General features: G+C 39.4%; 1 protein-coding gene across 1 annotated transcript in view; it reads left to right on the top strand.

The window, feature by feature from the left end:
* The first annotated feature begins 843 nt into the window (after nt 1-843).
* Nucleotides 844-12,872, top strand: part of LOC107298088 (RING finger protein 145-like) — a 27,620-nt gene continuing 15,591 nt past the window's right edge. Inside the window, exon 1 of the mRNA XM_015827451.1 lies at nt 844-1,089. Within this exon, the coding sequence (XP_015682937.1) occupies nt 889-1,089 (201 nt within the window). The 5' untranslated portion in view covers nt 844-888. The remainder of the gene's footprint in view (nt 1,090-12,872) is intronic.

The raw sequence follows: 12,872 nt of genomic DNA, 5'->3' as shown, positions 1-12,872 counted from the left end.
ATTTGAAGTACTCTATATTCATAGATGTATGAGTAATAGATACATTGTTCCCGTCTGGTCTTTTTCATAACACTGTTGCAATATTCATGATTATTTATAAGTTGATTTTGTTTATATAAAATTACCCTTCAAGGAAATTTTTCCACAAGTTGTTAAAAAATGATGATCCAAGCCAAGTGTATGAGGAACTAATTGTTTTCAAATTTTGGGACTACTTTAATTCAAAAAGAATGGAGCTTAAATGTTAATATTTTTTTTAAAAAAAGAGGCACATATAGGATTATGTTTCATTGTCAAGAGTTAACATTTTTTTTTAATTTAGTTCAGTTTTTTATATTTATATGCATATTTTGGAAGTGAATATTGTTCATAAATGCACAGTTTCTGCAGATTTTTGAGAATGGGCTACTGAAATTGGGTAGTGAAGATCCAACTAACAGCTGCATGCTTTCCCATGATTGTTTTACAAAATAAAAACCCGTGTGATTTTTAAAAATCCTTATGAGACCTTTATTTCAGTGGCATTTCCTTTGAGTCAAACTTGACTTCTGGTGATTTCACAGACGAGTCATGTGATTTTCACAGCAAGAGTAAGAAGGTAGTTTGCCATTGCCTTCTTCAAGGATATATAAACAGTATTCCTCTTTTTTAAAAAAAGATGGCCAAACCCATAAATAGTCATACAAGCTACGGGTCATTGTTAAATGAGAGGGACAATCAATGATGTGATACTGTTGGTTGGATTTTCAGGGATAGAGAGGAAAAGGAATTATAATGACAAACCTTTTTTTTTTTTTTTTTTTTTTGGTAAAGTGATAGGATTTAACTGTTTGGTGTTCTTAATCCTTGGCAGGTCAGCTGGTGGTCTGCACCCTTTGTTCCTGTGTCATGAAAACCAAGCAGATCTGGCTCTTCTCTGCTCACATGCTCCCTCTGCTGGCCCGGCTTTGCTTGGTTCCTCTAGAAACTATTGTCATCATCAACAAATTTGCAATGGTGTTCACTGGCTTGGAAGTCCTCTATTTCCTGGCGTCAAACCTTTTGGTGCCAATCAATTTAGCAAAGTCTGCCTATAGAGAACTTGTCCAGGTAAGAGCTATTTTGTAAACGGTACTGATGGTATATATTTTGGGGGGAAAACAAACCTGGCCAGTGCAGTTTTTTTTTCTGTGGGTACAAGATAAATATAGGTAGTCCTCAAATTAGGAGCAGAGTTGGGATCAGAATTTTCGTTGCTAAGCAAGCCGCAAAAGGCTGCAGGTACTGATAATACCCCTGGGCGAGTACTTAAAGAGCGTCCGTAAGGATGCCTTACAGACATCTTCAATCTTTCGTTGCATCAGGTTGTGTGTTCCATCATGTTTTAAGACTGCAATCATTGTACTAGTGCCCCCCCAAAATCTATAATTACATGCCTTAATAAGTACCGTCCAGTTGCATTCACTTCCATTATGATGAAGGGTTTTGAGATGATGATGATGACGACGACGATAATAATAATAATAATAATAATATAGTAGTAGTAGTAGTAGTAGTAGTAGTAGTAGTAGTAGTAGTAGTAATAGTTGGAAGGGACCATCTAGTCCAACCTCCTGTTCAGGCAGGAAACCCTATACCCTATACCATTTTAGACAAATGGCTGTCCAGTCTCTTGGTAAAGGACTGTATTGTTTCATGCTTTCCCTCTACATTTGACTCATCACAGTTTGCCTATCGGAAGAACCGCTGTATAGATGATGCACTTTCCTGTGTGCTTCATCTTAGATTGGTGCACTTGGAGGAGAAGAATACTCATGTGCAAATGCTCTTTGTTGATTTTAGTTCGGCGTTCAACACAATCATCCCTCAGCATTTGGTGAACAAACTGGGCCTATTAGGTTTTAATACTCCTTTATGCAATTGGATACTTGATTTCCTTATTAATAGGCCCCAGTTTGTGCGAGTTGGAAGAAAAACGTTCAGTTCCATCTCCTCGAGTATGGGTTTCCCACAGGGCTGTGTCTTGAGACCATAACTGTTCATCTTGATGACTCATGACTGCTGTGCCAAGTCTGCTACGAATCATATTATGAAGTATGCGGATGACATGGCAGTGGTGCAGTAAAAATAACCTGGTTCTGAATATTAATAAAACAAAGGAGATCATTGTTGATTTTAGAAAGAACGGGCATAGTCATACTCCACTTTGTATCAAGGCTGCAGCTGTGGAAGTGGTCAACATGATTAAGTATCTGGGGGTGCAGATAACTAACAATCTGCCCTAGTCTCTTCATACATCATCTTTAGTGAAGCGTGCAAACCAGCGTCTGCATTTCTTGCAGGTGAGGAGAGCACCTCTTTCTCCTTATTTTTTACAATAATAATCTTTAGTGCTTAGTAAACAAATATATGGGTTCATATATTTAACAACAATCAATAATAGTTAATTTCTATGATTCCATAATCGACATACTAGCCAATGATACATTTCCTTGATCTTCTCTTCTTCCAATAGTATTTTCTTTTTGCCAAAATTGAGTGAATACAATTCTTAGTACTTTCAATACATACAAAGTTGAATGTAAACATTTTTCTAGTGTTTATACAAATAACAACATCAGTGTATACATCTTTTCTGATCAGTTTATGTTTTGGTTGTATTTGCTAAAAGTCATTTTATTAAATCACTATAGGTCCTGTTTTTGAAGTTCTTATTTAAGCTTAATTTCCCCTCAATATTCAAAACATTCTTGTCAATTATAATTTTCTCAAAATTAATTACATTTAAATGTCTAGACATTTTGCTCACATAAGCCATACCAATATTTTTACATTTCTCATATCATAAAAAAGTACTATACTATTCATAAATCACATCCTTCTTACTATAGAACCCATTTATATCCAGAATTTATCTATTTTTTAGCCATATTCAAACAAGTGTTTAGTGCAGACATGTCAAACACAAGGCCCGGGGGCCGGATGTGGCCCGCGAAGTGGTTTCATGTGGCCCGTGAAGCCATCCTGGAAACAGTGAGGGAACGGCCCCCACTGCCTTGGCCCTGGCCCAGGCCGGCTGGGAGCCAATGTACAATTTTGTGGTGGCCATCTATGCTGAAATGCATTCAGTCTTAGTTCCACAAGGCTGTCCAGAAACAGCGAGGAACGAGCCCCTGCCGTGTTGGCCCCACCCCCTGGGTGCATGCTGGGAAGGTGTCACCCTTTGTGAGGAATGAAGAAATGCACCATGCCTTGGCCCTTGCCCCGGTCCCACCCCCTTCTGCCAGAGACCCTCAGATCTGTCCCACTCCTGCCCAGGCCCCCACAGGCACCCTTGATGCAAACAATGTAGAGCTGGCCATGCCCACCCAGTAGGCCACACCCACTCCATCCACGCCCACCCAGTAGGCCGCACCCACCCTGACCACACCCACCCGGCCCCCGAAGGGCAACCGCAATGCTGATGCGGCCCTCAATGAAATTGAGTTTGACATCCCTGGTTTAGTGATATAGTACTCCCTCTGGTAGGTCAAGTCATCTCTAGCCTTCTTCTTTTGCCAGATAATTTTCCGAGTCAGTGTGTTCAGCTTGCTAGGGAATTCTTCCTGTATTTTTATGAATGTTATTAAGAATGGGGAAGACAGACTAGGTGGGGTACTTTTGAGGGGGAGTTTTGTCCATTTATATTTGTTAAAGAGCTTCCACTTTCCTTTTCCCTCAATTTCTCTTTTCATTTTTTGTCTCCCAGACTCTAGTGGTTCTGGCATCTTTATAATCCATTTTATCAGTTCTTCTTTCTTATCCTCTAGTTTATTTTGAAGTCCTGAAAGATAAAATGCCTTTTCCATTTCCAATATTATAACAGAATCTTGCAGATTTTTCTTTGCCTGTGCTGAACAGTAATTCCCTTCGTTTGTAGCTTCCATCTTTGGGTCACTTTCCTCTAATTTGTGTTCTATTGTCTTGATTTATTTGTTCATTCTTTGTCGTCATTTTTTGAGAGTTTTTTAGTTGTGAGTTTAGGTTAAAGATGTACTCATTTATGTCATCTAAATTATTTTTAATCTCATCATGGTTTGAAACAATTGTCATTTGAATTAGTTGCAACCCAGCATGCATTTCCTCCTGGAAGATATTTGCCTTGTCTTGAAGTATTACTCCTGTAGATCTTTGATGTTCCAGGCTGAGAGCTTCAGAAAAGAATCCTAGGTGTGGTTTCCTACCATTTTTAGTTAGGTATGCAACATCCATTTTATCTCTCCCCTCCAAATGATCTTTCACAGGTACCATAATACCCATATATTAGTCTTATCCAACCAACCAATCTTAAGGTCCAGTAACAAAGTCTTGTATAATTCTTATCTTTATGTATGGCCTTTATAGTCCAGTGTGTTTCCAATTGTCAATCCACCACTAAAAGCAATATTTTATAACGGTTCTTCTGCTCAGGGGTCCTACAATTATCAGTCAGCCAAAATTTGCAGTCCAAAATATTCAATTACTTCAGGAGCTTCCCTCCTAGAAGACTAGCCAAAAGTTAGTTTTTCTTTCTCTGCAAACAGTTCTTGAGCCTGAAAAATCACAGCTCAGTAAGTGTTTATAATCCAGGAAGGTCAGCATTTTTTATAACAATTATAGTTCTCACTCTGTAGTAGATAGCCCAACGTATTTTCTCTCCTTTGTTCCCAGCTGTTCTCTGTTTAGCTGAGAGTCACTGAGGATCAAAGGGACAGGTTATCTGTTTCTGGGCGTCTTGCCAATTTCTAAGCCAAAACAGCTATAATTTTATACTCTAATCCACCACTAGGTGTCAGTAACTGTTCATTTTCCAACTTTTAAAACAGAAAATTATTTTCTTGTAGATTCATCAGTACTCTTTCAAAGGGAAAATCTTAACAATTACCACAATTTTCAGGTTTATCCAGACTATAGCTTTATATTAAGTTCCATTTCAATAAGTTTCTGTTCCCCATAAAAATTAGAGCCACTTCTGTCTATGGAAGGGTGGGACTATAATCCCCTTCCTTCTCACTTTTGGAGGGTCTTTTGCTTCTTGGGGATCTTTTCCAGAAAATCAGTTGCAAGATAGAAGAGAAAATATCAATACTCTGACCCAGTTTCAAACACGCTGTTCACAGTCTGTTCTAGTTAGTGCTTTTGGACTTCGGCTGCCAGTAGCTTGGGCTAGTCACTGAGGTACAACTAGCCTTTCTCCTGTTGGTTTGGAGGGCTTCCCCCGGATCAAATGGATCGACCGCCGTCTCTCCATGATCAGTGGGGGGGCCCCTCCTTCGTCCCTCTCCGGTGACGGGGTGACTTTAGACCTATTTAGGGTCCCCTGGCAGGACAAAATCAGTCGTGGGGTGCGGAGCTATGCAGTCCCTTGGCTGCACTGCTACGACACAAAACCGGAAGTACTGTCCTGGCCACTTTTTACAGAGGCACAATTGAGAGCGTTTTAACAAGCTGCATCACTGTTCGGTTTGGTGGTAACAGAGCCTGAGATAGAAGGTCCATACAGAGAGTGGTAAGGACAGCTGAGAAGATTATAGGAAGCCGGCTTGCCGTTATTCAGGATACTGCTACTCGAAGCCTTGTTAGAGACCCCACACCCCCACTTCACGGTTAGTTTCTGCTTCTTCCCTCTGGGAGGAGGCTTCGAAGTATTTTTAGCAGGACTACTAGATTCTGCAACAGCTCTTTATGCCATCCCTCTTGTAAATTTGCAGGATTCTTTTTTCTCACCATGTATATGTGTACATCCGAACTAGACTATGTTGTTTCTCTGTATTATACAGTATATGTGTGTGTATATGCATACACTTTTGTCATATTTATGTGGTGTATATTGGAGGTGGTTACCCTTTGAGAGCTGAATGCAATGAAAATTCATTTTAGTATATGCTGATTAGTTACATTTAAAATGACAAAGTTTATTCTATTCTATTCTATTCTATTCTATTCTAGTTGTAAAGTGACTCATGCCCTTTTTTGTGACTGTTAAGTGAATCACTATAGTTGTTAAGTAAGTCATGTAGTCGTTAAGCAAATCCAACTTCCCACATTGACCTTGCTTGTGGGAAACTGGCTAGGGAAGTTGCAAATTGTGGTCACATGACCCCATATCGCTGCAGTGGTCGTAAATGCAAGCTGGTTGCCAAGTACCCAAATTTTGATCATATGACTATGGGAATGCTGTGACGGTCGTAAGTTGAGGACCAGTTGTAAATCACTTTTTTCAGTACCATTGTAACTTTCAAATGGTTGCTAAATGAATGGTTGTAAGATGAGGATTACCTTATTTCATATGATTGTTTAGGTAATGAGTGAAAAACCTAATAATAATGTTTGGTTTGTAATTGGGAATTTTAAGGAAAAAAATATTAGAAAATATTGTCTTGGCCATGAGCAGTAGAAGACATTTTAAAGCGGGAATTTTTATTTACTGCTGCCATTTAAATGTATTTTGAATATCAGTTGATAAAGCTCTTCATTTTTCATGAGACAAACAGTATTGATGTAGAAGAATGGAAATAGTTTGGAATAAAATAAATCTTTTCGTATATTTGCTTTTGTTTTTTTAAGTGCTGGAATACAAGTGTGAGACAGGTCTAAAAAGACTAACCTTCATTTGGAAAATGCATTGAAGCTACATCCTGTATCAAGCTTCATTGATTGGTGTAATTTGTTATTAAATGATGAGCAAAGTGTCATGGACTTTAGTCTGGACTGTTCTAATGTAATGATCTCAGTGCCTGCAACTCTTCTTTAAAGATTTTTTTAATTCCATCTTTATTATTTTTATAAATAACTCAAAGCGGCAAACATATGTAATACTCCTTCCTCTATTTTCCCTACAACTCAGTGAATTAAGAGAGTGACTGGCTCACAGTCATCCAGCCAGCATTAATGCTTAAGTTGGGACTAGAACTTAGTTTCCTGGTTTCTAGCTTTGTCCCCTAACACCAGATCAAACTTTTCTGCCCTCCTGACTGTTGTTGATTTATCCTGTAAGTACATTTTGACACCGTTCCAAGATTCTAAATCAGGATAGTCTTTCTCTTTTCTAAATGTTGCTTCTTATGTGTTTGTAATAAATCCTCTGGATTCACAAATACTATGACTCCCTAAGTTGTGAAGTTAATGAACCATTGAAATAACTAATTATGCTGTTGTAATATCAAATGCAGCTATAGAATTGAAGAAATATAAATAACCATCAACTTGTTAATTAACAAGATGGTCTGCTCTTTTTTAAAATAGCAATCTTGTAATTCCATTCTCTTCCTGTGTGGCTTAGGGCAGGGGTCCTCAACCCCTGGTCCATGGACCAGCACCGGGCCGCGGCATGTCAGAAACCGGGCCGCCCAAACAAGCAAAGCCCCATCATCAGGATACAGGCAGTACATGAAATTACGCCCCCTCTGGTGCGCAGAAAAATCTTTCTCCATGGAACTGGTCCCTGGTGCTCAAAAGGTTGGGGACCTCTGGCTTAGGGAGAATTCAGTGGGCAACAGTTATCAAAGTTGTTTCAACTAGCTAGTTTATTCCATGAAGAACATATTTCTGTCTGAAATATTTAAAGTAGCCCATCCCAACCAGGTGCCCCTAGAATCTTTGCAACTAAAATTTCTATCATCTCTAGGGGAAAAAAAGACTGACCTGAAGGATGATTAATATCAATTAATGGGATGTTAAACATGTAACTAATTCTACATTGGGAACCAGTAACACTTAAGGATTGAAGAATGGGAGTGTTTTATTTTGCATTTTTAACATTTTTTTTCATAAAGTAGTATGAAACTGCAGCATATTTCCTTTTTCTGAAGCTCAAACTGGCATGTTTGGTTGTCCATCTTTCCTTTTATTCTCATTAGAAATCTTCTAAGTTAGGTTTGGCCACAATTTGACAACTAGTCCCAAATAATTTGCTGAGTGGAGATGTGAACCTGGGTCTACAGTTCAAAACATTTTGACCAAATATTGGAAAATGAGTTCTTGGTTTGCCTGTGTATCCATTTTCTCTCTCTGATGACATAAAAGTTGGAAAGTCTCCATTATAGATCTTTTAAGGACAAACTGAATGACCGTAGCTAGATCTGCTATCAGCACCATGAGGATGTATATAAATTACCTAAATCCTAACCATGCTCTATAAGGATTAGATGCCATTTAATTGGAGTATTGACATATGCTTTAATGCTGCGGGCAACTTTTTCCTACTTCTATGCATGCAGAACAGAATCCTTAATAAGCAGCAGCTTCTCTGGAATTTTTCCAAATAGCCTAAGAGAAGAAACAATATCCAATGATTTGCTGTGTACAGATTTCTTGTCTTCCTTTTCTGGGTATGTCATTGCCTCCTTAGGTTTGTTCCTTAAGTTTCATCCTTTGATTTAGAAGCTACCTGATTATGTCCCCATTGTCGCATGCACAATGGTTAGGGCATGAAGGCAGCTTATGTTGGCATTTTTACAAAACAGCTATTGCATCTGTAGAATTGGATCTATTTCATTTTTCCCCTTTCCTATGAAGATCTGAAGATAAGAGTATGTGGCATACTTCTTCCATCCCATTCCCCCAAAATAGCTGATTTCCAGAATTATTATTATTATTATTATTATTATTGTTATTATTGTTGTTGTTGTTGTTGTTGTTGTTGTTGTAACCCAAAAAAAGATAAGAGTACCCTAGGGAGGGAACTTTGCAACCATTGAGAAATGCCAACTCTGTTACAGTTGAGGATCAGTGCTCATACTATCATTTTACCAACTTCCTTTGTAAATTATGTTATTACACAGAATATTTAAGCTATTTAGAAGATACCCATGTCATGCAGTTTTTGTAGGAGAGGTGCTAATAAAAAATAAACAGTGTTTGAGAACAACAGTGTACAGTGTAGAACAGAACAAAAGAAGAGTATTATATAAAGTAACATAATTGCCACAGAGTTAATTGCCCCCCAATTGCATTTCAAGCAATTGGTACGCAATCTAATATAATTATAGCTCAGTGATTTTGTGTTAAGATTCTAATCTTGCATAATCACTAGTTAGGAATAGCAACTTTTGTTAATAGCACATTGTAATCACAATCTTATTTCTCCTAAAAAAAGAAAGTGCATGCTCTCTGATGCTTAAAAAAAAAATCTAACAGTTCCTACTGAAATTGAAGGTTTTTATTACACAAAGCCATCCTGACAATTGACTCATCTTACACAAAGTTGGTTCAGTTTACATTAATACGGAGCTTGAAAGGGAAAGGGCTATCGGGAGATGAAAATGTGCAGCAGAGTCAATTTTGTTTTGCAGGTAGTTCTCCAGGGGATTTCAGTTCTAAAACCACATTTCTTGGAGGGGAAAAAGTAAAGGTAGAACTAGTTGCAAAGCTTAGCCCGTTTCTGGGTGCAAATTACATTCCTTGCAGTTCTCTTTGATGAGCTTCCATGGGTTTCTTAACCTATCCCTTTGTCAAGGAGTCTTGCGGAAAGGACACTGCAAATGTCTTCCGCACTAAAACGTACAAGGAACGGTTGCTGGAATTGGGTATGTCTAGTGCAGGGGTAGGCAACCTCGGCTCTTTTATGACTGGTGGACTTCAACTCCCAGAATTCCTGAGCCAGCATGGCTCAGCTTGGAAACCTCCCCCTTTCCCCTCAGCACGGCTGGCTCAGGAATTCTGGGAGTTGAAGTCCACGAGTCATAAAAGAGCCAAGGTTGCCTACCCCTGGTCTAGTTTAACGAAGAGAAGGACGAGGGGGGACATGATAGCAGAGTTCCAATATCTCAGGGGCTGCCACAAAGAAGAGGGAGTCAAGCTATTCTCCAAAGCGCCTGAAGGCAGGACAAGAAGCAACGGATGGCAACTAATCAAGGAGAGAAGCAACCTAGAACTAAGGAGAAACTTCCTGACAGTGAGAACAATTAACCAATGGAACAACCTGCCTCCAGAAGCGGTGAATGCTCCAACACTGGAAGTTTTTAAGAAGAGACTGGACAGCCATTTGTCTGAAATGGTATCGGGTTTCCTGCCTGAGCAGGGGGTTGGACTAGATGACCTCCAAGGTTCCTTCCAACTGTATTGTTTTTGTTGTTGTTGTTGTTATTTAAAAGAAATGGCTGGAGCACAGGATTGGCCCAGAGCATTGATAGAATTATGTGAATTTTAGAAATAAAACTTTCCATTTTAAATTCCCTCCTCAAAAATCCTTTCCCCAAACTGAAGTCAAATAGCAATAGCAACTGAATCCTTTTTAGTTGTTTTTGGATGTTAGATGTTCAGTGCTACAGCCACAGTGCCTGTCCCCAGAGGCTTTTGTAGGAGCCAAGCAGACTCTTGTGTGCTCAGCATTGCTGTAATTAAACTGGAAGCCACACAGATTTTAGGGGAAAGTGTCTCCTCCCCAGTTCAATTAGTCATTGGGATCACACTTCACTTTCCCCGTGTTTGCTTTTCTATCCCACATTAATCCCCTGCAGCGATTCTTCCTTTGAGAAAATCAATCCCCAGTGCATCTGCCTGGACATGCCGTCCTTTAGGAAAGCTTCATTTTCATTTCATTCATTCAATTTGCTGTCCAAAATGCGGAAAGGAAAACAAAAATATATATTTTATATTCTTTAAAAGCTCACAAGGGAAAAAGCAAGCAGGCAGAATAAAGTTTCTCTTGCTAGATCAGAATTTGGTTCCTGGTCTTAGAGGCAGGAAAGCAAAATTTGGATGGTATTGCTCTGCCAAAATTCTATATCCTGGGAAATCTGCAAAAAGGGGTGCAATGTTCCTGGTTCTAATGTCTCTATAGAAGAGACAGTATAATCTCTGCTGCAGCTAGGTGAGAGTTACACTTTATTTAGGGCTGTGAGGTGCCAAGTCATCACATGGGTCTTAATAATAAACAGAATTGTCATGCACACGTCAGTGTCTGCACCATGAACTGTTAATTAAATAGCAATAGCAGCAATATAACATAAAGAGTGGGAGGATGTAGTGATTCATATTTATGTCACCAACTTCTTTTAAGCTTGAGCACATGATTTGTCAGCAGAAATGTAGCAAACAGTAGTATGTGAGTTATGTGTGTGTGCATGCTTTGGCTTCTAAGGCAGCATTTTTTAAAATTTATTTTTATCCTGCCTTTATTATTTTTATAAATAATCCAAAGTGGTGAACATATCCAATGGACCTTCCTCCTCCTATTTTCCCCACAACAACAACCCTGGGAGGTGGATTAAGTTGAGAGAGAGTGACTGACCCAAAGTCATCCAGCCAGCTTTCATGCCTAAAGCCAGATTAGAACTCATAGTCTCCTGATCTCTAGCCTGGTGCCTTAAACACTAGACCAGGGGTCTTCAAACTTGGCCCTTTTATGACTTGTGGACTTCAACTACCAGAATTCCTCAGCCAGGCACGCTGGCTGAGGGATTCTGGGAGTTGAAGTCTACAAGTCATAAAAGGGCCAAGTTTGAAGATCCCTGCACTAGACCAAACTCACTCACAGCTGATTTTCTGGAACCATTTCAATTGTGATTTAGTCTACATGGTGCCAAAACTCCTTTGATCTCCTTAGTAGATAACTATCACAGGAGATTGGTAAGCTGTGCAACCTTACTGATTCTCTTGGATTTCTTGCCAGCTTGTGATACCGTATCCTTCTAGGTCATCTAGTAAGGTTAGGCCTTGGATGTACTGCTGTGGTCCTTCATGTCAGTACTTGTCAACAAAATAGTGTTGGGAGCTTTTGAGGGCCATTGACCTATGATGTCCCTCAGAGGTTGGTGTTGTCTTTTATGGTGCTGAAAATGGCAACAGAGGTCATTCAGAGGGGAATGCATCAGCTATACTAATGACAACAAGCTCTGCAGTTTCCTGTCTTTTAACTGCAGTGAAATATTAGTACACAAAATGTTTCGTAATCTCCTAAGATCTTTTCAACAGCTAAACTTGAAAAGAATCCAGACTTTTCTGGTAATTTTGACTATATAAATTTGACAAATAAATAACTAAAACTTTAGTTGGTACATAACTCCGCAGTAGCCAGGTTGCTGGCTGGTGCAAGGTACATTAATCGTGTGATGCTGGCCCTGAAAGATCTGCATGGCTACTAGTTGTCAACTGGACAAAATTTAGGGTGGTTGTGTTCCAGGGCAATAATGAGTGGACCTTCTGAAAATGCTCCCATCAAATATATAACAGAATAACAGAGTTGCAAGGGATCTTGGAGGTCTTGTAGTCCAACCCCTACTCAAGCAGGAAACTTTATCCCATTTCAGACAAATGGTTGTCCAATCTCTTCTTAAAAACTTCCAGTATAGGAGCAGTCATAACTTCTGCAGGCAAGTTGTTCCACTGATTAAGTGTTCTAACCGTCAAGAAATTTCTCCTTAGTTATAGGTTGGTTCCCTCCTTGATTAATTTCTCCTCCATGGCTGCCAAGCTATGGAACATACTCCCTAAACTGAACCATTTGCTTTCAATTCTTGCAGTATTTAGGGAAATCTCTCTTTTGCCAAGCATCTAGTTATTACTTATTTTTAATGACTAGATTAGTTTTGTTCTGGTTTTAACTTTGTTAATTTTGTTTTGATTTATACTTTATAATGGTAAACTCTCTTGAATGCTGAAAAACAGAAAGGCAGGGCATAAATTCAGTGAATACATACAAAATCCAACATAATGCCTTGTAGGTGTATTAGGAGGGTTAGGAGTGGGAGGCACCGTTATGCGGTGGTTCTCCTCCTTCCTCACCGACCGTACGCAGTCTGTATTGGCAGGGGGACAGAGGTCGACTCCTAGGCCCCTCACTTGTGGGGTGCCTCAGGGGTCGGTCCTCTCCCCCCTCTTGTTCAATATTTATGTAAAGCCGCTGGGAGAGATCATTCGTGGCTTTGGGGTGG

Source organism: Protobothrops mucrosquamatus, unplaced genomic scaffold (assembly GCF_001527695.2).
Source record: "Protobothrops mucrosquamatus isolate PMUCROS unplaced genomic scaffold, P.Mucros_1.0 scaffold3708, whole genome shotgun sequence".
In the NCBI taxonomy this organism is placed as follows: Eukaryota; Metazoa; Chordata; class Lepidosauria; order Squamata; family Viperidae; genus Protobothrops; species Protobothrops mucrosquamatus.
The sequence above is the reverse complement of the archived record's forward strand: the minus strand, read 5'-3'. Positions and strand labels throughout refer to the sequence as shown.